The following is a 27188-nucleotide window of genomic DNA, read 5'->3' as shown; positions in this document are numbered from 1 at the left end:
CACGAGACCAGCTCTACTTGTACTGGGGCTTGATTCTGCTAATTTTACTTAAGCGACATACTATTGACATCCAACTAAGATTCAATCATGACTCAATTACGATTGAAGCGTATGTGGCATTCCGATATTTTTTCTTTTAAATAAATGTTTTTCTCCTTTTTTGTGATTCAATAATGAAGCATATTGTCCGCAAATACTTTACGATTGCAATATGATTTTAGAGCAGACTATCATATAGATAGACCAAATGGCAAACCAATGAAATGTTATTGAAATACGATTGGTCTTATATTAGTAACAGAATGCCTAAGGTTAAAACTGTTATTGGGATTCAATTATTATAAAATGTTCACATTATTAACTTCGGGAACGCAGAATCGGGCCTCTGGTATCATTACCATCGACAAGCAGTTGGCGGTACTAATACTTAACAACTAACTTAATGACTAACATTATATTATTTTCATCTCCTACTATTTGCGGTACTCACTATATTTGAATGCTTCGAGTAAAGTCTAAACGGTTGGCATTAAGGCAATGAATTAAAGTGATAAGTTTTCTAAATTCTCACACAAAAACATCATTATTCTGGAATAAAATCTATATTTGTATTGTGAACACTTTTGCTTGAGTCAGGTTCTTTTCAAGTAAATAACCTGCCCACTCTAACAGTAACACTATTTAGAATAATATCTTGGAGTTAATCACGGAATAGCGAAAGATGACACTACTAATATTAAAGTTATTTAAAACCTACAAACTCGTATATTTGGCTCAAACAGCAAACAAACAAGCCATTAGGGCCTAGGCACACCACGTTTTCTAAACGCGCCGGCGACGCGCGTTTTGGGAACACGCGTCGCCGGCGCGTTTTTTTCCTGCAGAGCAGTCCCATAGATATAATATTACTAAACAAGATTGCGCACGCTCAAAATATATATTAACGAAAATGAACTCTATTCTAACGCAATAAGGTACAAAATTGGTTGCATAATACACAGAGGCAAATCCGAGCCGAGAGGGATAGTTCGAACGGAGGCTGTTTGTCTCTTTCTAACACCTTGCCAGCATAAAAAAATGTTGTGATCAAAAGTTTTGTCTTCCCAAAAACAATTGAATCACTTATATTTTTATCTTATTTTAACAATTGTAAGTCAACAAATTACTAACAATCGCATTAATTTATTCGTATTTATTCTTAAAACATAAACAACATAAATTTTTATTTTGCTTTTTTTTATTTTCTAGCGGTAACCCTGAACATTCTTGGCGCGTAATCAGCATTTAAAATGTTGTTTATATTTTTTTGTATTAAATCAATTTAAACTATTAAAATGGTGAAAAAGTGTTGCGTTTCTACTTGCAAAAGTGAATCCTATGGTGGTTGCAATATATCGTTCCACAGGTTAGCTAATAATAACATTTTCGTAAACCAAACAACTAGGGTGCCCATGAATTCTTGTAACGAGTCAAAATATGGGTGATGGATTTTAAAACTGTTGTACTATTGTTATAGCTTCCCAAAAAATGAAGAAAGGCGACATAAATGGCTCAGCAGTCTATATATGAAGTAGAAATACAAAAAAAAACAGTCTTCACTTCGAATCTTCCTGCTTTTATACTGCTAATTTCCGCTAATTATTAAAAGCCTTTATTAGTATCTTAAGGTCACAAACTGCGTAAGTTAAAACTTCAATACTAATCTGTGTTTAATAATCTTAGCAAATTCGGATTTGTCTCACATAGCTTAATCTCATAGTCACCCTATTAGAAAGGGACAGACAGCCTCCGTACTAACTGTTTCACTCGGCTCGTTTTTTGGGTTTATATGCGCAGTCCTGTTTACTAATATTATGTCTATGAGCAGTCCTGACTTGCGAGCGTATCGCGTCTGTATCGCTACAAACGCGCGTCGACGCCGCGTTTAAAAAACGTGGTGTGCATAGGCCCTTAGTTTCACAAGCCTTGCTACATCATTATTACAAGTTAGAGGATCGATGCTAAGTCTATCACTGCCACTAAGCGACGCTACACATTACTAGTTTTACGTGAGTTACGGTACAAGCTCAAACTAGTTATTTCTAAGATTAATGTTAAATGTTTGAAAAGTAAGAACTACAAAGTCTTCTTTACTCGTAACTGTACTTATTTAAATGTATAGTGGGTGCTGATTTAACCACAAAAAATAATTATAATCAAGAAATATCAAATAAATAATCTTATAATCTACATATATAAACATGAAACCCGCTTTCCGTTGTCACGACATAACATGAAAACGGCTTGACCGATTTGGTTGAAAATTAGAGGGGAGGTAACTTAGACCCAGGAGAAGGTTTCAGGATAGTTTTTGTCACCATCCGGCTACGGGACGCGGGTGAAACCGCGGGGAAAATCTAGTAGTTCATAAAAATTAATAATATTTTGATGTCATAACTTTGAGGTTATTTATATTAATTACATAAAGATTAAACCAGCATCCCATATAACCTTAATATTAAAATTCTCACTTTTGACACCCATAGAGAGTGATACATCATCAGTGTGGTGTTTACTCGTCTGTCATGTCGTGGTTCCTGGTGGTGTCGACGCACTCGTAGCCGTACTTGATGATGAAGTGGAAGCGAGGGTCGGACACCAGCTCCGCCAGCTCCGGCGCCGTCAGGATGTCCTCCACCGGCGGGAGAAGGAGCTCCAGGTCCCCGCCTAGAGTACAATTAATGTTCCATATGAAAGTATTTCATGTGCGATAGTTATAACTAACTATTCAGTAATGGCATTTTTTTTTTCAAAAAGCACGTGTTCTTATTTCTTTTGCAACAAAAAGTAAACTTCATCAAACTTTTTGATAACTCGAAATATCGTCGAGGGTTATTATCTGTGTAATTGTGCTTTTGAGATAATTAGAAAATCTTGAGAAGATAACAGTATGAGGTATGCTTACCCATGACGTGCACGAGGTCGATGAGTCGGAAGAACATCTTGGTGTGCAGCTCGTCAGCCGGCGAGTCCACGCGGCACGACGACCAGTCGTCACGCCGGATGCACGCGCACCACACCTGACACACGGGGAGGATAAACATCTTTGCTTATACAAGCAGTTTGCATGCCTAATACCCACGGAGTATGGAAAGACGAGCGGAGATGCCATAATGCAGGTAGGCCAGGTGTCTTCTAGTTCAAATACGTATCGTGGCTTGACCAAAACGATTAGTTACGAGTCAACTACCGAGGCTTTTAGGATCTTTGAGACATCTGCTGACGATTTTGGTATTACAAGAAATTTCGAAGAATCCCTATAAGGGCGGATACAATAACTTTATTTGTTCCCCCACTCCATGTTTTAGAGTACTACATACCCTGAGGCGCAGGTCGTCCCTGCGTTCCATGTCGTGTACGTAGTCCGTGAGGTCCAGCGCCTTCTTGTAGTCGTACTCCGTCAGCCCAGAGCTCTCCGACTCTATGTACATCTGCCAACAATACACAATGTTACTGTATAAGCAAGTTTAAACGAGTAGTTTTGGCGTTTCGAGCGATCTAGTGTTTGTGTAATCACGTGTTCTGTTTATTTCTCCCACAGCCCTCTAGTATAGAATGTAACGACTGTACCTGCACGAGTTGGTCTGGCGGCAGCACGGGCGAGTCGCCGGCGTCGAGGCCGTGGTGCAGGCGCAGCGGGCGCGGCAGCGCGCGGTGCTGCGCCGCCAGCGCCAGGCGCGACTCCAGGCGCCGCCACGCGCCGCTCTCCGCGCCGCCGCCCGCCGCGTCCGCCTGCAGGCACAGCTTGGCCAGCGACGCCGTCGTCTGACACAAACATTATTACATTATGCTTATAACGTATCATATCACTTCTATTTCACCACCACCCTAGGGTAAACTGGCAGAGAATGCCTAAGGCGTTAAGTTTGTCGTTGTACAATGTGCAAAAAGTATAAATAAATAAACTTAGTTCCTGTGCAGATTTTTTATTAGCACTCATATATTATTAATTTTACTTGTAACTATGTATGTAAAAAAATCTTGCAATCTTAATTTTGTCTCATATCCCGCTTTTCAATTAGGTTGAAAACCCACGCTCTGAGTTTTGATAACAATACATGACTAGCTAAGCAAAGTCGTTATAAATTTAATATGGAGGCTTCCTAAAATGGCAAACTGGATTTTACATATCCATCTTCTTAATATGGATGTTAAATAAAAGGGTTTGTTGTCAAAAATACAAAAAGAAATAGTCACGTGACTTAGATTCAAAACAGTATTGAATACCGTGAGCCTGTTGACGCTGTCGACCTCCTCATTGGCGAGCACGAGCAGCGCGTCGGCAGCTCCGGCCAGGTGCTGCGTGCTGAGCAGATGCAGCGCCAGCAGGGCAGTACGAGCCGGCGCCGCCTGCAGCCACGCGCGCAGCGGCGCCGCCAGCCGCGCGCCCACGCGCCGCAGCAGCAGCGCGCTGCGGCCGCCGCCGCCCTCCGCCAGCCGCGCGAATGTTATCTCTGCTATGCCCTGTAATCAATACAAATGTTACTGACGAATATATGTCATTTCTATACTAATATTATAAAGCTGAAGAGTTTGTTTGTTTAACGCGCTAATCTCAAGAACTACTGGTCCGATTTAAAAATTTCTTTCATTGTTAGATAGCCCATTTATCGACGAAGGCTATAGGCTACTTTTTATCCCGGTACGGGAAGTAGTTCCCACGAGATGCGAGTGAAACCGCTGGCAGAAGCTAGTCAATTATAAAAAGAACTCCTAACTATTGTTAGGCTAAATTTATAAATATTATTTTAAATTTACAAATAGTTCTTGTAAAATGATTTATTAATAACGTCACAATATGCTTTTATATTTTTGTAACTGGCAACACTTTTGTGGTAGTTACTCGTTTCCCGCTTTAAATCTTTTTTGTACAGAATACCAACTGTCATCGACAAGGTTATTTAAGGCGGGAAATGCTGAGAAAAAGCTCAGTCGTCACTTGTCAGTTGTCTCGATAACTTAGTACCCTCTGCTACACAAACGCTGTACTGTAATAAATAGTTTACATATACGACAAAGGAGTTTACTTTATCAAGCACCCCAACATATCAGAAGCCAGGATAAAAGTAGAACTAAAAGTTCTACTTACCACGTCCACAGAAGTGAAAACGTAAGTAAAACTTTTGTTTTTTTTCTAATCTGCCTACCTACTGGCAATGTGAAGAAGGATTTTGCCCATTGTACAGCTAACTAGATTATCGTTTAAACTAGTGTAGTTGTATTATAAATAATTTTATGTTCATGAAATGCAAGTGTAAACAGAGTTTCATTGGTTTGTTCGTTCCGTTTTATCACGACAGTGTTATCAAGACTTACATGTACGCACATACACATGCACATAACCTTGCCAGGGCTACTCCCTGGAGGTTATACTCACATGTACGCACATACACATGCACATAACCTTGCCAGGGCTACTCCCTGGAGGTTATACTCACATGTACGCACATACACATGCACATAACCTTGCCAGGGCTACTCCCTGGAGGTTATACTCACATGTACGCTCATACACATGCACGTAACCTTGCCAGGGCTACTCCCTGGAGGTTATACTCACATGTACGCACATACACATGCACATAACCTTGCCAGGGCTACTCCCTGGAGGTTATACTCACATGTACGCACATACACATGCACATAACCTTGCCAGGGCTACTCCCTGGAGGTTATACTCACATGTACGCTCATACACATGCACGTAACCTTGCCAGGGCTACTCCCTGGAGGTTATACTCACATGTACGCACATACACATGCACATAACCTTGCCAGGGCTACTCCCTGGAGGTTATACTCACATGTACGCACATACACATGCACATAACCTTGCCAGGGCTACTCCCTGGAGGTTATACTCACATGTACGCACATACACATGCACATAACCTTGCCAGGGCTACTCCCTGGAGGTTATACTCGCACATGAACATACCAAAAGTCATGCAAAATACGCCTACAGATGTAAGTTAGTAAAGTTAATTATGAAGTATCTAATACACACAATCGTAAGTTTCAGGCAATACAATTGGGAATAATGCCGAAGCACAGGCAAAAATCCAGGCATGTGGACAGAAACAGTTCGCAGCAGGAAAGGAATGCTAGGACGCAGCCGAGGTCCAGAACTCCAGCCGTGCGTCGTAGCAGGTCACGTGAACGACGGTCGAGGAGAAGTAAGCGGGCGAGTAAGCGATCTTGTGAGCAACGACAGCTCCGGAGCCCTTCAGTGCACGAGGTAGGAGAGAATTCAAGAACTACTCATAAAGGCTTATCTAAAAGACGTAGAGTACAAAGTCAATCATCGCTGTCAAGTTCGGAGGAAAGGTCGCCTCGTAGGAAGAGAAGTGCTAATTTAAGTAATCTAGATATAGTTGAAAAACTTTTAAACGTTATAGCAAGTAAAAATACCACTGACGTAGATAAATTCCCTGTCTTAAATGTTGTACCTGATTTCGACCCAATGTGCCGTGAGCAGACTGTGGAGACCTGGATACATAAGGTTGAAGAATGCGCTCAGATTTATGGATGGTCTGATAAACAAATAGTCCATTATGCAATGCCCAAGCTCTGCGGCGTTGCTAAAACCTGGTATCAGGGTCTCCCCTCTCTGCTACATTCCTGGTCTGAATGGAAATTAAGGTTAACGGAGTCTTTTCCTTCACAAACTAACTATGCGGAGACACTTACTCAAATGTTGAATAAGAGAGCTAAGTTTGGCGAATCTCTTGAGGAATATTTTTATACTAAAATTAATCTGCTAAACCGTTGCAAAATCTATGGTAAGGATGCAGTCGACTGCATAATATACGGCATAGACGATAGGGGTGTTCGCCTAGGTGCTCAAGGGGCGCAATTCTCTGAACCCGAACAGTTGCTTAAGTTCTTTAAAAGTGTAAAAATTAATCAACCGATTGGTAACGATCCTAAAAATAAAAATACAGATCGACAGGAAAAGAAACCTGCTCAAAAATCGGATAATGATAAAAGGCCTAAGCCACAAAGTTTAAAATGTTATAATTGTAACGAGACTGGTCATCCATTTTTCCGTTGTTCTAAACCTACAATTAGATGCAATAATTGCAATTTGAGAGGTCATTTAGCAGATAACTGCCCTAATAAAACGAACCAAGCTCATAAAGCCAATGTAGAGTCCCAGTCTGTAATGGAAGTACATTCGACTGATAATATAAATGCTAAGTACAAAATTCCAATTAGAATTAATGGCAAAACACTTTTGTCTCATATTGATCTTGGAAGCGAATGTACCCTTATTAGACTGACTGACGCGATAAGTCTAGGAATTCAATGGAAAACTGAGTCCCTGCCTATTTTGAGGGGATTAGGTAATATTCCCTACCGGCCAGTAGGACGTGCGTTCGTTGATATAGATGTACAGGACATAATTGAAGAAAATGTTGAGATTTTGATTGTGACTGACGATATGATTAATGACCCGGTATTACTAGGACACACGTACACTGAACGTCCACAGATACAAATAACAAAAACTAATACAGATATAATTGTTAAGCGCTGCCAAGTTCACGATGACTCCAAGTTGATATTACTGACCTTTCAGTCTAATAATCTAAAACCACACACCACTAATGCTATAAAGGTAAAGTCAGATACAATTTTTTGCGGCAGGATTTACGTACACGGGACAATTAGAGGACGCCCAGGTTATGAATATTTTCTTCTTCCCGGTGAATATGACTTAAGTCTAGGATTAGGGACATTAATAATACAAAACATATGTGACAAAGACATAAATATGCCTATAGATACATTAGTGACACGAGCTCGGGTAGCGAGCACTCTAGACGTACCAAACACTTATAATATTTTGGACATACAATTAACTGACGAAGCTTTAAAATGCGGCAACATAACACAACAGCAGAAATTTGAACTTGTGAAATTGTTGGAGAAATATCGCAAATGTTTCTCATCTAATTTGCATGAACTGGGCTATACAACTAGTGTAGAGATGGAAATTAAGTTAAAAGATTCTGAGCCCGTGGTCTACCGGCCCTATCGCCTGTCATATTCTGATAGACAACTAGTACAATCTATGATTCAAGAAATGTTAGAGAGTGGCATCATCCGGGAATCTTCTTCGCCGTATGCAAGCCCTATAGTCCTCGTGCAAAAGAAATCTGGCGAAAAACGCCTATGTGTTGATTATAGGGCTTTAAACAGAAAGACCGTTAAGGAACATTTTCCACTCCCCCGCATAGAAGATCAATTGGATCTCTTGGCTGGTAATACCATGTTTATTACTCTCGATTTAGCATCAGGGTATTACCAAATTCCCATAGCTGAAGAATCCCGAGAAAGAACTGCCTTTATTACGCCCGACGGCCAATACGAATACAACCGTATGCCGTTCGGACTGGTAAACGCTCCCTCCGTATTCCAAAGGGCAATAAATAAAGTGTTAGCCAAGGTTAGAAACAAACATGTGCTTATATATATGGATGATGTTTTGATCCCAGGACGCTCTTTTGAAGATTGCCTAAAATTACTTGAGGAGGTTCTATTACTTCTCAAAAGCAGTGGGCTTACTCTAAAACTTGAGAAATGCAAATTCTGCTTCGATAAGATAGAATATTTGGGATTCGAAGTCAGTGCGGATGGGATTAGGCCGGGGTCCTTAAAAACTGATGCGGTTTCAAAATTTTCCGTACCCCAGAACCAACATGACGTGCGCCGTTTTATTGGTTTGGCTAGTTTCTTCAGGAGATTTGTCAAGGGATTCGCAACAATAGCGAGACCATTGACCGAACAGAATTCCTTTGAGACCTTGAAGCAAAATTTGGTCCAAAGGCCAATCCTTGCTTTGTACGACCCTCGAGCAGAAACCCAACTGCATACTGATGCCAGCAAAATAGGCATAGCCGGCATTCTAATGCAAAAGGGAGAAACTGGTGTATTCCATCCAGTTGCTTATTACAGCCGTCAGACAACCACGGATGAGCAAAAGCTCCATTCGTATGAACTTGAAACATTGGCTGTAATAGCATCGCTAAATAAATTCCGCGTCTATTTGCTTGGGATTAAATTCACCATTTTGACTGATTGTAACTCTTTGCGTACAACCCTAACGAAACGGGACTTAATACCCCGAATAGCGAGATGGTGGATTCAATTCCAAGAATATGACTGTTCCATTGAATACAGACCTGGTGAAAGAATGGCACACGCTGATGCCCTTAGTAGATGTCCCATTCCCGACAATGACTGTGAAACGCGTGTGTTAGACGTGCTAAACGTAGGTTCCCAAGACTGGATCGCAACGGTACAAGACAACGATGATGAGACTAAACGTATTAAAAACGTGTTAACTGATCCGCAATCCCAAAACGCTGCAGACATCATTAAGAATTATAAAATCAAAAATGATAAGTTGTATCGTATCATTGAACCAGGCGTGCTTAGGTGGGTGGTGCCAAAGGGTGTGCGTTGGCAAATTCTCAGGGCGAATCACGATGAAGTCGGACACTTTGGCTTCGAAAAAACGCTAGAACGGATTAAGGCTACCTTTTGGTTCCCAAAAATACGTAAATTCACAAAAAAATATGTTAATGCATGTCTTGAATGTGCCCATCATAAAGTCCCGTCGGGAAGCAAAGCTGGCTTCCTTCATCCCATACCAAAAACTGAAATACCGTTTCACACTATCCACGCGGATCATCTAGGCCCATTCAATCGTAGCAAAAGAGGTAACTGCTATATACTTGTCATTATTGACTCTTTCACGAAATACATTAACATAACACCGGTCCGTAATACGAAGTCTACGACAAGTATACGTGTGCTTAAAGAACACATAAGCTACTTCGGTACACCAACGCGACTTATAACTGACCAGGGTACGAGTTTTACGGGAAAGAAATTTCAGGACTTTGTTAAATCGCTTGGTATAAAACATATATTTAATGCCGTAGCTACACCCCGAGCTAACGGCCAGGTGGAGCGGTATAACCGTACCATCCTTGCCGCATTGGGCTCCATGTCCCACGAAAAACCTAAGGGAAACTGGGACGAATACTTACCAGACATTCAATTAGGAATAAATACCACCATACACTCCACGACAAAGAAAACTCCTACAGAACTTCTCTTTGGCTATAGAGCTACCCACCCCTCTGTAGGAAACCTAAACGAGATCATAGAAGATGTAGGGGCCGACGTTAGTAATTTAGAAAGTTTACGTGAAACTGCAAAGACCTTGATAGAGGTACAACAAGACAAAGATAAGGCACGTTATGATTTACATAGGAAAAAGGGAAATAATTTTGTAGTTGGTGACCTAGTTAGGGTTCTTAGGAATGTTCCTAGTCAAGATGGCCAATCCAGAAAACTAGAAGCTAAATGTCGCGGGCCCTATAGAATTAAGAAAATCCTCCCAAACGATAGGTTTGTCATTGAAGACACCCCGTTAACAAAGAAAGGGAAAACTTATGAAGCTATTGTAGCACTAGACAAGCTGTTTCCATGGTTAAGTTTCGGTAGTGCTTATGATGACATGTCCTCAACCGATGAGGATGACGAAGTCCAATGTAACGAATAATGTAAGTCTCACAAGTCTAGCCTTTTGTCAAGTTAAATGAAAAGGTTCCTATTGATAATTAAAATACTATCAAACCAAGGCATCATTTATTACACTCTAAGGCAGGGATTGGCAATGTCATGGACAGTCCCTGGGCAAAGTCATGGCCGGCCTCGCGCCCTTGGAGATTATTAAGATCTTGGTCACCGTGTGGTCATGCAGGGAGCGATAGCGTCATGGTCACCTCCTGTATGTTCTCACGAGAAGATCATGTAAAGTCATGTTCAATTATTAAAAGGCAAATTATAAGTACTATGTGGTATTAACACGCGACCATGTCAAAGGTGGCAGTGTCATGGCCCCTGTTGGTCAAAAGCTTTTAGATCAGGAACATAATGTGAATGCTTGATTGTTAAATTCCCAGAGAATTATAATATTATAAGTAAAAGTAGATTATACAACACGGTGTTATAGATGATTATATTTATTTCTAATATAAAAATGTAAAAATTAATTAATTATGATAGTATCTCTTTTCAAGAGGCTGAAGTACTTTATTAATTCACAATTGTAAACTTTAATAATGTTTATATCACATTTCACATCAAGTTGGAACTATATATTCATGTTTGATCAGATTTCGTGAATAATGTACTAAGTAACTATTTCATAACATATTTGATTATGTATCCACGAGCTACTTTATAATATTTGCTTGTCGATATAGACTATGTAAACCTTATTCTTATCTTTGATGTAAACTTGGCTATCGGACATATCTAGTTATGTCAAATATTACTATTTTATAATTACTTACTTTTCATTGCATATCTTTACATAACGAGAGGTCTCGTTAATGTTAGTCGGATGGCCGAGTTGTTAGGCTAAATTTATAAATATTATTTTAAATTTACAAATAGTTCTTGTAAAATGATTTATTAATAACGTCACAATATGCTTTTATATTTTTGTAACTGGCAACACTTTTGTGGTAGTTACTCGTTTCCCGCTTTAAATCTTTTTTGTACAGAATACCAACTGTCATCGACAAGGTTATTTAAGGCGGGAAATGCTGAGAAAAAGCTCAGTCGTCACTTGTCAGTTGTCTCGATAACTTAGTACCCTCTGCTACACAAACGCTGTACTGTAATAAATAGTTTACATATACGACAAAGGAGTTTACTTTATCAAGCACCCCAACACTATTGACCTCTTGTATGCGGTGCGCGGATCCACGCGAGACAAATGATTTTCTAATGTTCTCTTATTAGCGGCATACAAGAAATTAAATACTCCAATTACTATCCGAAATAACTAAAGTGCAAAAACGTAAGAAATATATACGAAACTTTTGATCAAATCCGAAAGTTTGTCGCAAAATTATAGCAATATAAAAATTAGTAACGCAAACTAACCAGAACTTCTTTTACATAAACCTACAATCATAAAGTACAATCTCACCTCATTAGAATATTTATCGATGTAGGCGAACAGTTTGTCGATGTCGTCGCTGTCGACACACATCTCGATGAGCAGCTCGAAGTCCTTGAACTTCTCCGCCAGCGCCGCCGCGCGCTCACGCTGACCCTCGTCCACTGCCGACACCAATTTTACACGAATAAATATAACCGATATTCAAACTTGTTCGAAAAGTCTAAAGTTAACACCAAAAAATTAAAAGCACAGCCAGGCAGGTAACTTTAGAATCACCAATTTATTTCAGACTGTAATGTGCAGCTGTAAAGGATGGCTGGATCATTATGAAAGTCAAGTGGGATCAAAAGTGGTTTACAACTAATTTTGTTTTGGTAGTGTAGCGACATGAAACGCATACAACCTTTTTGACTTGCAATCTTCAATACTCATGAAGAAAAATGCAATTAGGATTAAACGTCAAATTCAAAATTTTGAAATTTCAAAAGCAGATTTTCGCTGCCGCAATCGTGCAGATAAAAAAAAACCCCGACCCAAAAAAGTACGCAATAATTATGACAAAAGGTTAAAAACGCTAAACCCTATAAAAAGCAAAAAATAACTTTTAACACTACGTAAACTAAATTTTTTCGTGTCGGGGGACCGCTCTAATTCATTACTTTAGATACGTGTTTTTTTTTTTAACGAATGTTGTAATTAGGTAGGTATCATTTGATTTATGTAAGTATTAAATTCTTGACCGTTATTTGAAGCTTACTAGTTTGAGATAGGCACCTACGTGTTTTCCGCTTTTATCTCTGTCCTTTTCTACCCCATATCTTGCATCTCTCTCGCACACCGACCAGTTTCACTCCCCACCAGGCAGGAGGCGACGAGTGTTCTCGGCGGCCACAGTTCGTCATTGGCGTCTTGTTTTCCGCCCGAGAAGGTTGGTCTAACCAACCGCTGTAGTATTTCGTTGAAAAATAAACTCAGTGCTCTCGCAGAACACAGGTGAGTTTATAATATTTTATACAATTTGTTAACGGTTTTACCGTTCGATATTCGATTTTGCGAAATCAAGTGTTAATATTTTGTACATCTACCCCTTTTTTTGTCACGAGTTTCTTCCGTGTACTTTTTTTTTCAGTAATTTGTTTTCAGAATGAGTGACTTACAAAGCAAATACGGATGCGGTAAATAATAAAGCTACCACAGCCCGTGCACGTGACTATGGAAAAGAAAGCAAGCCCGAAGTTCCTAAGGCACCTGTGGCCCTAGTTCAATCCTGCAAGGCGTTCAACTTTTTGACAAAATAGAATGGTGTGAGGTGCGGTCCAACCAGCATCTCCTTAGTTCGGACTGGTCACTACCGCACTTGAAGAGGGCTGGTGGTGTCAAGAAAGCTTTTCGGCCTTGAAAGACTTGGTACGCTCCCCTCGGACTGCCAGTAAGTCTGTTAGCCACCCCCCATGGGGGTCGGCTCATTATCACGGCGTGTGATGGTTTTTGGCCTTGAAAGACTTGGTACGCTCCCCTCGGACTGCCAGTAAGTCTGTTAGCCACCCCCCGTAGGGGTCGGCTCATTATCACGGCGTGTGATGGTTTTCGGCCTTGAAAGACTTGGTACGCTCCGCCTAGGACTGCCAGTAAGTATACTAGCCACCCCCCGCAGGGGTCGGTTCATTATCACGGACCCGCGCAGGGTACCAATCTTGCATTTTGCGAGTCGCAGCATCATTACAAAGCAGGGACCAGTAAGTATACTAGCCACCCCCCGCAGGGGTCGGTTCATTATCACGGACCCGCGCAGGGTACCAATCTTGCATGTTGCGAGTAGCAGCATCATTACAAAGCAGGGACCAGTAAGTATACTAGCCATCCCCCGCAGGGGTCGGCTCATTATCACGGACCCTCGCAGGGTACCAATCATGCATGTTGCGGGTCGTACCATCATTGCAATCTACCCTCGCAGGGTGGCTTTTTGGATCGACTTTCGAAGAGTCGCCATTATAACCTTCCCTCGAAGGGAAATGGTAATCACACTCACGCTGAATGGCGTGTGACGCAAAACTCTAAAAGCTCCCTTGGGATATCACGAGTAAATTACAATAGGAACCATGTCCAACAGAGGAAACAGAAAGCGTCCAGGACCGCAGGCGGACTTTGATGCGTCCAACAAGGCACGTAAGTTATGACTTTCCAGGCGGGTTGCCTAACATTATATCAAGACCAATGGAAAGAAATGGGAGCTCCGCCTTTCTTGTTAAAAATAATAACTGGGTATCGCATACCATTGGCCAAAAGCCACCTTTGATAGATAATGCCAGATTTGACCAGAGAGTCCAAAGAGATGGATGTCGTCATATCCCAAATGATAAAACAAAAAGTTCTATTGATAGCTGCAAATTCTGCCAGCTTTCTTTCCAATATGTTTCTTGTGCCCAAAAGGCGACGGAAAGAACCGTCCAATACTCAATCTCAAGGTTCTCAACAAGTTCATAATTACGGAACCCTTCAGTTTAATAAATGTTTTTCGGGTGCTAGAGTTTCTTCAGAAAGACGAATGGCTGTGCAAGTGGATCTCGCCCAGGCTTACTTCTACCTTCCGGTAGCCGAAGGTCACAGATATGTTCTTCGACTAGTATACAGAAGAAGACTGCTTCAGATTACGTGCCTACCATTTGGCTTAAGCACGGCACCCAAGACCTTCGCCACAGTGACCAATTTGGGTGGCTCAAACTTTGAAAACTCAAGGGTTACTTATAATTGTGTATCTCGATTTTCTGGTGGCTCACCAAGATATATTTGCCTACTTTGGGATCATTTGCACCATGTTTTGGATGGCAAGTGAATAAATCGCAAGCATTATCAACAAGATAATGACAAAACGCACTACGTGACAAACAGCACGACAAACTTAGAAGACCTGCATAGCTTGATAGGACTTTTAAACTTCGCAAGTTTTCGTTGTTCCATACGGCAGACTGCATTACCGGGCTCTCCTCACTTTCCTCAATGCAGTGTTGAACAGCAATCTATACCTACCCTATTCATGGAACCGTGAGCCAAACGGTGAACAAACCATAAAAAGGGTTCTTATAAGTCACGATTGAAGTAATGATCATATTTTATAAAAATAACTACGAAAGTAATATACTGACAACATTAGAAATGATATTTTAGAACGATGTCTGTGGAACTTATGCAATCTTTTCAAACTTAATTGAAATCAAATATGTATAATAAATGCCGTAAATTATTTTCTTAATTTTAATGAAATATGTAGTAAATCGTTTACATTTAAAATGAACCTAGAAGTCTTGACTGTCATACATAGAACCCTACTTAATTGAAGACCACAGATACTAAGAACATTTTACATAAAAATGTGACGTTTTTGTCATCGGTCGGGTTATACCCACCATTTTGAAAAAGTGTCATTCTTTGGTTACATTGTGGGCTCACGGCTCGGTGAATGGAGTATAGCAATGTTGAACCTACCAGCAGATACCTTAGCAGATCTAAAGTGGTGGCTGGTCAGCTGCCACCAAACCTTGGATATTCATTCGCCACTTCCCTGTCACCTTATAACCACGGACGCCTCCGATGTAGGATGGGGGCACAACTGAACGGAACTCCCGTAATGGGTTCATGGAACGAGAGAGAAAAAGGCTTTCACTGCGATCTGAAAGAGATGCTTGCAGTATTAACTGGAAAATCACGGCAAGTTGCTAAAGAGATCAACAGCCATTTTTCAATGCAGAAATGGGACTGTGGTGTCATATCTAAGAAATCAAGGTGGCACCCGATCAAGGAGCCTACCGAACTTGACGTACAGAGTATTCAGTTATCTTGAGCTGTATCAAATCTATCACGTCGTGAATCATATACCAGCCCTATTCAACAGTCAGGCAGACCATCTCTCCCGACACAAACCTCCACCGGAGTGGCATCTTGTATCAGCAGTGGACCTATTTGCCTCGAAGCGAGCCCAGGGACACATAGTTGTGTACTACGTGCCCCTAGATCTGAAGGACCCGAAAGCGGGGTTCCACGATGCATTTTTCTCAAGTTTTGACTTACCCGCTAGCATGGGTATTACCGCCACCTTACCTTATACCGTAGGTCCTCAGTCATCTCAATTCAGGAACGGGAGTTAATCTCATAGTAGTTCCTTCGGTGGCACCAGGTATTTTGGCGAGCAGATTTGAAGTCCCGATCATTAGCAGTACCCTACACACTGATGAACCTCGAGCAGAAACCGATAGACACAGCAACGGGGATACCCCCTGCCAAGGTCAAGGAAATGGGGGGGGGAGGGACAAGGAGTCTCTCCGACTGAAGTCTTCTTCAATCCACACGCAACACTTATCAATCAGCTTGGAGTCGATGGTTAAATTGGGGCGAAAAGTATGAAATTGGATCCTATGAATCCTTGAATCCCTATTTGGACCTATACTTACCCAATTTTTAGCGGACTTACACATAGTAAATAAACTAGCATACAATACTATTTTATTACACAAGTCAGTTATAGCTACACTATGCAATGCAGAAACCACTCTAGAGCTAGGTTCACACGTTCTAGTCGGACACATTTTAAAATCAATAGCGCTGAGCAAACCTGTTCCCCGGGAAGCCGTCGTATCTGGAATATTGACCAATTGGTAACCTACTTAAGTGCAGTAAACGTAGACGAGAATAATCCATTTGCAACTTCCAGGCACACTGCTGCTCTTTCTTTTGCTAGCTTGTTTCGGAAAGGCGAGTCCATGATCTTTCCTTGCTTGCAATAGACCCAGAACATTTCAAAAACAACAAAGATAATTTAATCTTATGGCCAGTCTTTGGCTCTAAGACCGACAGTTCTAGTCATAGGCAGTCGGGTTGTTGTTTGATGGATAATCAGGAAAATATAAATCTAAGTCCAGTGTATTGGGTCAGAAAGACTAAAGCCTTGTTAGAAGATAGACGGACATCGGCTAATTCCTTAAATTTATTTATATCCGTTAGAGGCCAACCAAAGGCAGGCACCCGAACGATGATGCGGGTGGATTAAGACATTGTTAAAAGAGACAGGAATAACTACAACCCCAGGAAGCTTCCACTCGGCGGTAGCGTCAAAATCTGTGTTGACAATATACCTTTGGACGATATATTAGCAAAGGGTAATTGGCGATCAGGCAATACATTTGCCCATTTTTACAGAAGGGAAAGATACCCACTAAATAGAAGTAGCAAGTTATCTCGATTATTTAATTAATCCAGCTGATTAATGTCTATATTTTTGTTACTATTGTTATTAAGAAGTATCGCAATGTTTTTGTTAATTACTATTAGAAAATGAAATCAATTTTTGCTTTTGTTCTTGCATCTCTCTTTTAATTTTTATTACTCATCCTTCGAGCCCCTTTCCCAACTATGTTGGGGTCGGCTTCCAGTCTAACAGGATGTAGCTGAGTACCAGTACCAGTTAACTTTGATTACATTAGTATTCCAGGACGCAATACACATACTTACATGTGATTACTCGTGTACCTAAGTACCTATTTACATACACAATTTCATTGTGCTTTTGCTCACATTGGCGTCCACTTCCACCAGGCGATAACAAACACGTCTCAAACTAGTAAGCTTCAAATAACGGTCAAGAATTTAATAGCAGCGTTTTACCTGAAATAAAACGCATATTAAATACTTACCTTATTTGAAGCTTACATTTTAATTTCTGCCTGGTGTTTTCGACTCAATGACGAACTGTGGCCGCCGAGAACACTCGTCGCCTCCTGCCTGGTGGGGAGTGAAACTGGTCGGTGTGCGAGAGAGATGCAAGATATGGGGTAGAAAAGGACAGAGATAAAAGCGGAAAACACGTAGGTGCCTATCTCAAACTAGTAAGCTTCAAATAAGGTAAGTATTTAATATGCGTTTTATTTCAGGTAAAACGCTGCTATTTATGAAGGTAAAAAGCGGTCCCCCGACACGTCAAAATTTAGTTTACGTAGTGTTAAAAGTTATTTTTTGCTTTTTATAGGGTTTAGCGTTTTTAACCTTTTGTCATAATTATTGCGTACTTTTTTGGGTCGGGGTTTTTTTTAAATTTATAATTTAATTTTATTTCATGCTTTTTAAAGGAGCTCCATAATTTTTCCTTCTTTCATTTAATTTATTTTATCTTAAGATGGGGTCGCTATATGCGATCTCGGCCAAAGGAAGCTGTTTATCAATCCTCATGACAAACTGGCTCTGGGAGAATTGCACAGATTGAGAAACATTTGGATATTCTAGATTTTCAGCAAAAATATAAATCGGTTTATCCGTTTCATTCCGGCATTTCAGGATTTCATCCGCCACATCCCATTTCCAGCATCAGGTTCTCGTCAATCAGAATCATGAAGAGAACTTGTCAAGACAAATTCAACGAGCCCAAACTCGATGGGTTTACTAAAAGGCAGTTCAGGGTTACGTCTCCTACCTTCGTGCCCTAACAGCAGACCAGCTCAGTGGTTCCAAAAGACATTAGTGTTTCAAATTTCAGATCCCACATATACTTGCAAGTAAACTGATCGTGTAACATTCCTATCACATCTAGCAAACGAGCTGATGACCTTGAAGACCTGAACCGATTTCCACCAACCATAGCTAAGAACACTCCCGACTGACATACCTTTTAAACAAAAAAAACCGCATTACAATCGGATCATCCGTTTGGGAGCTACGATGCCACATACACACACACACACACACACACACACACAGACATGTCAAACTTATAACACCCCGTCGTTTTTGCGTCGGGGGTTAAAAATAGGGCGCCGCCGGTCTGAATAAATCAGTCGACAGAAATTTCTAGTATTTTACTCATCTCCTAAAGTAGCAATAATCAACTTCTTATGTTTGCAATTTATATTATTTATAGGTGTAGTAGACAATGGAACATATTATGATGGTTAAAGTAGAAGTAATAGTAGCGGTAATTACCGTAAGGCTGTATGGTGTCCCTGCGGATGCGCTCGTACAGATGCTGTGTGTGCGAGGAGGCGTTGAGCAGCTCGGCGTCCGCGAGGATGAGGTCCGCCAGGTCGGCCGCCGTCTCGTACACCTGCGCACGCAGCGCCGGCTCCGGGCAATCGTGTGCCGCCTGGTATTGTACGTTTTATTACTTCTTTTTCCTCCGAGCCTTTTTCCCAATCATGTTGGGGTCGGCTTCCAGTCTAACCGGATTCAGCTGAGTACCAGTGCTTTACAAGAAGCGACTGCCTATCTGACCTCCTCAACCCAGTTACCCGGGCAACCCGATACCCCTTGGTTAGACTGGTGTCAGACTTACTGGCTTCTGACTACCCGTAACGACTGCCAAGGATGTTCAATGACAGCCGGGACCTACAGTTTAACGTGCCATCCGAAACACAGCCAATGGTGTCTAAGATATACTTAGAAAGTACATACAGACTTAGAAAAGTTGCATTGGTACTTGCCTGACCTGGGATCGAACCCGCGCCCTCATACTTGAGAGATTGGTCCTTTACCCACTAGGCCACCACGACTTTTTTTTACGTTACGTTTTATTACTTCTAAAATATTATATCATCACAATTTTTATTGAACAGATGCTATTAGTTAGAGCGAGCAGTCTCGCGAAGCAAATCCTCAGCCGGTAAAGATGTGCCTTATCCGAGGTAAACGCACGCGCAGCCTCGCCCGAGTGTGCTGCGGCCCGAGCCGTGCGTTGTCGGTGTTTGTCGATGCTCAAAGGCGCTTCAGCCGCGTTTGCCGCGCACACTCAAGACGGTAGTGCTTTGCATCAGTGAGTGAGTGAGTGAGTGAGGGTACCTGTGTGACGGCGCGCGTGTGGAACTCGGAGAGACAGGACAGCAGCGTGCGCGAGCCCAGTGCGGGCGGCGCGGGCGGCCAGTGCGCACGCGCCGCGTGCCGCGCGCGCAGCAGCGCCGCCAGCACGCGCGCCGCGGCGGCGGCGTGCGCGGCGGCGGCGCGGGCGGCGGGCGGCGCGGGGGCCGCGCACAGCGCGCGCAGCACGCGGCACACGCGCGACACGCGGCGGTAGCACACGTCGGCCGGCGCCAGCGCGCCCGACGCCAGCGCCTCCTCCACCTCCGGCTCCTCCTCCAGCTCCGCGCGGCTGCCGCACACCACCTGCACACAAGTTCAATACTAATCACAATATTTCTCTGGAGGCAAAGATTTGGCAATGACCTTGCGCATACGCTATCACGTGTACATTTTTACATCGTACATATTAAACTTCAGAACAGCAAAGTAATGTGACGTGAATTGAATGCATTACCTGATATATGGCAGCGTCGATGAGCTGCGCGTCGGGCCCCTGCTGCAGCTTGCGCAGCGTGATGGCGGTGGCCAGCTGCTCCGCCAGCCCGCCCAGCGCGCTCTCCGTGCTCACCACACCGCCGCCCGACTCTGTGTGTGATACATATGTTATACCACACAAACAAAGCTTCATTGTAAGTATAATATTGTAGTATCAAGTACCGTTAGTGACGAGTCCGAGGCGCTGCCACAGCCCGACGGCGCGCAGGAAGTCGCAGAAGAGCGAGAAGGCGCGCTGCTTGTCGCGCAGCTGGCGGTCCAGCTGCAGCGCCGCCGAGCTGCCGAGGCAGATGTCGGTGGCGGGCCCGCGCCGGCGCCAGCGCGGGTCGCCGGCCGGCGCGTCGTCCAGCAGCGCGGCGGCGATGCGGCGCGCCGCGCGGTCCAGCGGAGCGTCCACGTCGCGCTCGTCGCCCGCGGGGAACAGCTCCGCCAGCGCGGCGCGGCACGCGGCCGTCTCGCGCCGCACGTGGAACAGGAACGCCGTCTTCAGCTTGCCGCACGCGTCCTGCGTCACCAGGCTCACCTGCACCACACATACTAGTTACTACCATATCGTCACGCGCGAGTATTCCTCGTTAAAGTATCAACACTCACCTCATGCGGATCTATCTCGTAGAGCGACAAGTTGCCGTCGTACATGTCAGACGGACACGGCGAGCCCAGCGGACTCTCGCACATGGATCTATACAACACAAAATATATTTTTAAACTGAATAAGTATTTATTTATTTATTTATTTATTTATTTATTATACTTTTTGCACACATTTTACAAAAAAACAATGTACAAAGGCGGACTTAACGCCTTAGGCGTTCTCTACCAGTCAACCTTTAGGTGGAGGAGAAATTTCATGGCAGGTGCACTAAATATGTATATGAGACAAATCGAAAATATATAAACGTACATAGACTTATTATACATACACATATATATATAATATTAAATAAACTTTAATACATATATAAATAACACAAAATCAAATGCACAGTTGTGTCAATTCTGCAAACTCTGGTGAAGATACTCACGAAGCTTCAATTTGAAAGTCAATCGGCTATTAATCATCCTAATTTCCGAGGGCAACTTGTTCCATAAAATAATAGATTGGACAAAAAAAGAGGAATGAAGGAAATCTGTGCGATGTGAGGGGCATTGGAGTAGACGGTTGTTGGAGGAACGCAAATTTCTGTCATGTTGAGAACACAAAAACTGGAAGTGGCATGATAAATAAGGAGGTGAAAAAGGAGTATGAAGAATGGAAAATAGAGTAGTTAATGCTCTCATCTCACGTCTTTGCCTAATTGGCAGCCATCTAAGCTGGTCTCGATAAGCAGACACATGATCGTACTTGCGGAGATTAAAAACGAATCGAATGCAATTGTTGAGAAGCCGGTCAAGTTTATTGAGCAGATCTGCATTCAGGTCATAGAAGCAAACATCACCATAATCAATTATGGGAAAGATCAAGGTTCGCACAAGCATCGCTTTCACGTTGAACGGGAGAAGGTTTTTTAACCGATAAAAGTAGCGCAGCAAACCTGTTACCTTCTGGCTAACACTCCCAATATGAGATTGCCAGCTTAACGTAGTGTCGTTTAAGATGCGCTGAGTAATATGCTAGAAATAAATTAGTCAAAGTCAAAGTATTAAATATTTGTAAAACATAGGCAAATATAAAATGTAGATCTTAAAAATAAAATAGTGCACTGTGGTAAGAGTTCTGTCTGTGGTGAGAAGTACGTATAAATATGGTTTAGTAATAAGTAAAATTAGAATTAAACATGTAAATGAGTAATTTTAAAACTCATCAATGCTGTATAAAAAAATCGCATTCTCTGAATGGCCGAACTATAGAAACATTTCTCAATTAGAATTTTTTGTAAGGTTTTCTTAGATTTATGAAGAGGTAATAATTTAATTTCATCAGGAATTAGGACTGTAGGGGATAAATAGCTAGCAATATAGTTAGTTACTGACGGCGTGGGCTGCGCTTGCGGCGGCTGCGCCAGCGCCAGCACGCCGTGCTTGCGGCTGAACAGCAGCGGCGTGGGCCCGCACAGCGCCGCGCCCAGCACCGCGTCGCCCTCGCCCGACACGTCGATGTACTCCACCTTGTCGTTCGACACCGTCGCTGCACACCATAACGACATCTTTCTAACTTCACATTATACTTCAATTTGTCACTTTAAAGGAGATGTTTCAAATCTGACCCGCTATATTACATTTGTTACTTAAGAAAATGTTTCCAATCCGGCCTACTATATGTACGTACAGTACCCCAAAAAATCAAGAAAAATCTAAGGATTTGGGGAAACATACAGATTAATTCCTGGAATGCACATTTTTTTCGCAGTAAATAAAGATCATAAATACGTATGAAGGATGGATGAAGTTTTCCATATGTTGTTTCTCTTTCTTTCCCTGTGGGAATGCCCACAACTCTTAATTAGTTATAACATAACCCTTCTTTCTTCTTTGTTTTTTATGTACTCCTCTATGTATTCATATATTCTCTTAAGTATTCTCAATAAAAATACATTCTACTATTTCTTTTCTTTCTTATTCTTTTACGCAAAAACACCTGGACCGATTTGGTTGAAATTAACATAGGCTGATTTTTATCAACACACCAAGCTGGGGAAGCCTCGGGCGGGAGCTATTTTAAATATTAAGGTATTGTAACGAATGAGGTATAGTGTATGGTATACTGACTGGAGAGTATGGCGATGTAGTTCCTGGTGTAGAGCAGCGCGTGTCTTGGCAGCGGCAGGAAGCGCGGCGGCTCGTCCGCGTCGCCCGCCCAGCCCCGCGCCTGCACCAGCCACGACACGCGCGGAGCGGACACGTCCTCCACGCTCACGTGCGCTGCAGGACGTACTTGCTTTACTCATATCCCTCGGAAGTACAGTTCTCAAATATAAAAAGTCATTTATTCAAAGTAGACCGAAAATCAGCAGTTTAAAGGACAATGCTCATGAAGTATGAGAATAAAACCCAAGCCCGGCGCAAAAGAAATGTTACTCAAAATATACGTAAAAATGAGTTATTAAATATAACATAGGGGGCATCATCGAAATCAGTGGCTATATGTGTGAAATTGCTATTCGAATATTAACATCTGCGCCACATTGCTACTCGAGATTTTAGAGGTAACATAATGAATTAGTAAAAGGAACAGTGAACCGATACAGTTGTGGTTTAAGAGTGTACATAATAACATGTTTATGGCAACTTCTCGACTATTCTACCTACTTTTACAAGATAATAGGATGATAGAACTAAAGCACGATATGAATGTACTTTTCATTTTAATAATTAGATACGCTTAAAAGCCATCGATTCTCTATTTCTAACACGACATGATCCAAAAATGTTGCGGGATGCGCGAACTGTTCCACATGCTTAGCCCACCCTAAGTTGGGACAAGTTTACGTCGCATCCCAAAGTCCCGAGCTGTACTTCGGTATTGATTTATCTTTTTGGAGAGGCTTATTACTTGCCATATTACTTGTTTGTTGTTTCAGATAGCACTTTAATTAAACTATAAGCCCCAGCTGCTCATGTTACCCCTGTAAAAATCAAATAGCAATTTCACCCATATAGCCATTGATTTCGATGATGCCTCCTATGCAGTATTTCATTACTTATTATTACCTATAATTTGAGTTACTTTTCTTTTGCGCCGGGCTTGGGTTTTATTCTCATACTCCATGAGCATTGTCCTTTACAAAAGACAGCCCCCCGCCCATCACCACTTCCTACGTATTTTTGCTGTGAAGAAGAAGTGGTAGAACAAACTCCCCAGTTGACTATTTGGAAAATACTTGTCCCCCACTCCAGTCATCGGCTCATAAGTATAAGTATTGGTTTCTACCCAACCCACGCGTATCGTTGTTTGTCGTAAGCTGTGCCAAACTCGTGCATACATACCGATAGCGTATCGCATCTCGGGCGAGCGCGCGACGTTGACGGTGGCGATGAGCAGCAGCAGCCCGTTGTTGCCGCTCGGCTGCACGTCCAGCGCCATGATCTCCAAGCTATTCAGGTCTCCTGGAAACATAACTACATTATTTTTCCATCCCCCAAATATGAAGTGACATCCCTACTATAGTCCTTACTACTATTATAAATGCGAAAGTAGGTAACTCTGTCTGTCAGTCTGTCTGCTACGCTTTCACGTTTAAACCACTGAACTGATTTTAATAAAATTTGGTACGTTGACCTTGAGAAAGAGCATAGGATAGTTTTTCATCCCGGACCTTTGAAGAGTTCTCTTGGAAACGCGATATAATCGAGCTCGTCGCGGGCGAAACCGCGGGCGGAAGCTGGTTGAAAAATAAAGGCTTTATTTTGAAATTAGCATTTCTAAGGGGTAACAGGTGATCACCGTGCGAGGCGAGATGCGTCCTGGCCACGGCGTCGGTGAGCGGGCGGCGCAGCGCGTGCTCGTGCAGCTCGGCGCCGCGCCACAGCTGCAGCGCCGGGCCCCCGGACACCAGCGCGATCGTGCTCTCCGCGTCGCCGCCGCCCGGCAGCACCACCACACCCACTAGTTTCTACAAACAAATGTCTCACTTTAAGCATAGTCCAAGCAAAAAAGATATAGAAGAAATCTACATAAATATACAAAAGAAAGTCGTCTTAGTTACACATTTTATAACTCAAAAATGGCAGAACCGTTTAGACGAAAATTAGAGGGGAGATAGCTTAGACCTGGGAAAAGGACATAGCATAGTTTTTGTCACCATCCGGGACGCGCGTGAAGCCGCGGACAGTAGTTAGTATTTTATAATCGTAACTCTGCAAAGGGCATAGCAGTAATACCGAGCGACAATGTAATCGATCCGATCCAACTCATTGCGTGCGTGCGACGAGCCTATTAAACAGTGGGAAAATTATCACGCATTCGCAATAACTCAGTAAGTAGGTCACTAAGGGTAAGTTCGACTGAGTGTTACGTCGACTCACCTACCATAATATATATAATATGTATGGACTTGGATAGTGTTGATGGGTGAATGAAGCATGTAATATGAAATACTTACAGAATTACTACAAAATCTGTTGAACACAAAATGTAGCTGCAAAATGGACCCATTTCAACGTCATAATTTGTCATTTTGTGAGACAAGTGTTCAACAGATGTTTAAAAGTTTTTGTGGTACAACTGTTAATGTCTAGCTAAGACATGGATCTCACCGTGTCAGCGTGTGCGGGCATGGAGCCGAAGAACAGCAGCGAGACGCGGCGGCCGATGCCGCCGAGCCAGCCGCTGGGCGGCCGCAGCGTGCGACACGTCACCGTCGCGCGGCCCTCTGATACATAGTGTACATGTATTGCATGTTCATGTGCTTAGGTACAACACTTATTAGGTAATTACCTACTATGTAAACATATCAGAAGCCTAGGACCAATTATTTTGAATAGCTTGTTTATTTATATGAATCAAAAGTTTATAACCTAGAACAATCCTACTATTTATTTATTTTATTTACATGGCTTTAAAAGACAATTGTATAAATGAAAGCTAAACTTATACTATAACTGTGAGCTTTTTTTTTTCTGTACCCATTAAAAACTCATAGAACAACCTAATGATTGCAAAATTATTGAAGGAAAAACAGTAATATCACAAAATACCATCATTACAATAGTCAATATAGCTACTCACCAACAACAGTGGGGTTGAGCAGCACTACGGTGCACGTAGTGGTGGCCAGCACCAGGCCCTCAGGAGTGTAGTCTCCCAACTTCTCACACTCCTGGCCGGCCAACTCACATGAAACGTCTGTGTACACTCCCTCCTGACCCACCGACGGCCAGTAGCGGACTGTACCCTCAGGGGACACTCCGATACAGGATGGCATCTGTCACATAAATGATTTCACTACTGATATGTACTCTGCTTTTAGTTTATAACTAAACAGCATTTGAGTGGGCACTTATCTAAAAATAAATTATCTTGATATTTAGATATGCTTTAAAGTGACTTCCTACCTGTGCGCCTTCCATATAGAATAGTACAACTAGATCAGCCTTGTGTGCTAGATCTGTCTGAGGCAGAGACAGTTCCCTGGCGATGGTGCTGGCTGGTGCCAGGGACGTGTTGCTGGACGTGGTGGAGGTGCGCGGCCACGAGATGATGCGCCGCCCCGACACTATCCAGCACCAGCCGCATGCTGACAGCCGCACGCTCACCTCACCACTCGCTATAATAACAATTTGTTCATTATTTCATCACAATTGATATGATACAAATGATACTCATTGTGACGTACTTTAAGATAATTATAAATGGTTGATAAATTTTATAACTACATTAGTGCTTACCAAATGTTAGGGCTTCAGTAACCATCACAGGGAGGGGCATCCCATAAGTCTCTATTGTCGTTAATGGAGTTTTGTACACAACATCTCCAGCTGGTTCACCCGTAGGCTGCATAAATTTACTGAAAAAATACATCATATCAATATTTGTTTGCACATTTTTAAATTCAAATTGAGTGGAATAGGTTATAAATACCTTTGGTTCTTTTTAGCTGACGAAAGCCCAATGGGCCTTCGCCCTGTAACAGACTGCCTCACTCGAGGCGAGAACGGACTTCTCATCGCACCCGTGCTGCTGTAATCCATTTCGAATAATACTATTATGATTTATACGCAAACTAACTGAAACAGCACAAAATTACTAATTCAAAACGTCAAACAAAAAAAGATCAATATGCTGCGTTCCACTTCACGATAACTTCACAAAGTCTATTTCTTCAAAAACAATATACAAATGAGTATTTCAAAAGTTTTGGTATTTAAATATGTTATTGTTTTTAATTTT

The 27188-nt window shown here is 42.2% G+C and overlaps 1 protein-coding gene across 1 annotated transcript; it reads right to left on the bottom strand.

The window, feature by feature from the left end:
* Window positions 1-2344: 2344 nt before the first annotated feature.
* Window positions 2345-27069, bottom strand: LOC124640336 (nuclear pore complex protein Nup133). The gene is made up of 21 exons (XM_047178051.1): window positions 26880-27069; window positions 26687-26805; window positions 26354-26565; window positions 26028-26223; window positions 25556-25671; window positions 24744-24912; window positions 24287-24406; window positions 23069-23221; window positions 22334-22487; window positions 20954-21041; window positions 20522-20882; window positions 20319-20449; window positions 20037-20167; window positions 19847-19976; window positions 18995-19154; window positions 12059-12192; window positions 4267-4503; window positions 3610-3804; window positions 3360-3470; window positions 2945-3059; window positions 2345-2706 (listed from the first exon to the last, which is right to left on the bottom strand). Exons 1-21 carry the CDS (start codon window positions 26987-26989, stop codon window positions 2552-2554), a joined length of 3297 nt encoding a protein of 1098 aa, XP_047034007.1. The 5' UTR covers window positions 26990-27069; the 3' UTR covers window positions 2345-2551.
* Window positions 27070-27188: the final 119 nt, after the last annotated feature.

Source organism: Helicoverpa zea, chromosome 20, assembly GCF_022581195.2.
Source record: "Helicoverpa zea isolate HzStark_Cry1AcR chromosome 20, ilHelZeax1.1, whole genome shotgun sequence".
Lineage (NCBI taxonomy): Eukaryota > Metazoa > Arthropoda > Insecta > Lepidoptera > Noctuidae > Helicoverpa > Helicoverpa zea.
Note: the sequence above shows the minus strand (reverse complement) of the source record. Positions and strands in the feature narration are given on the sequence as shown.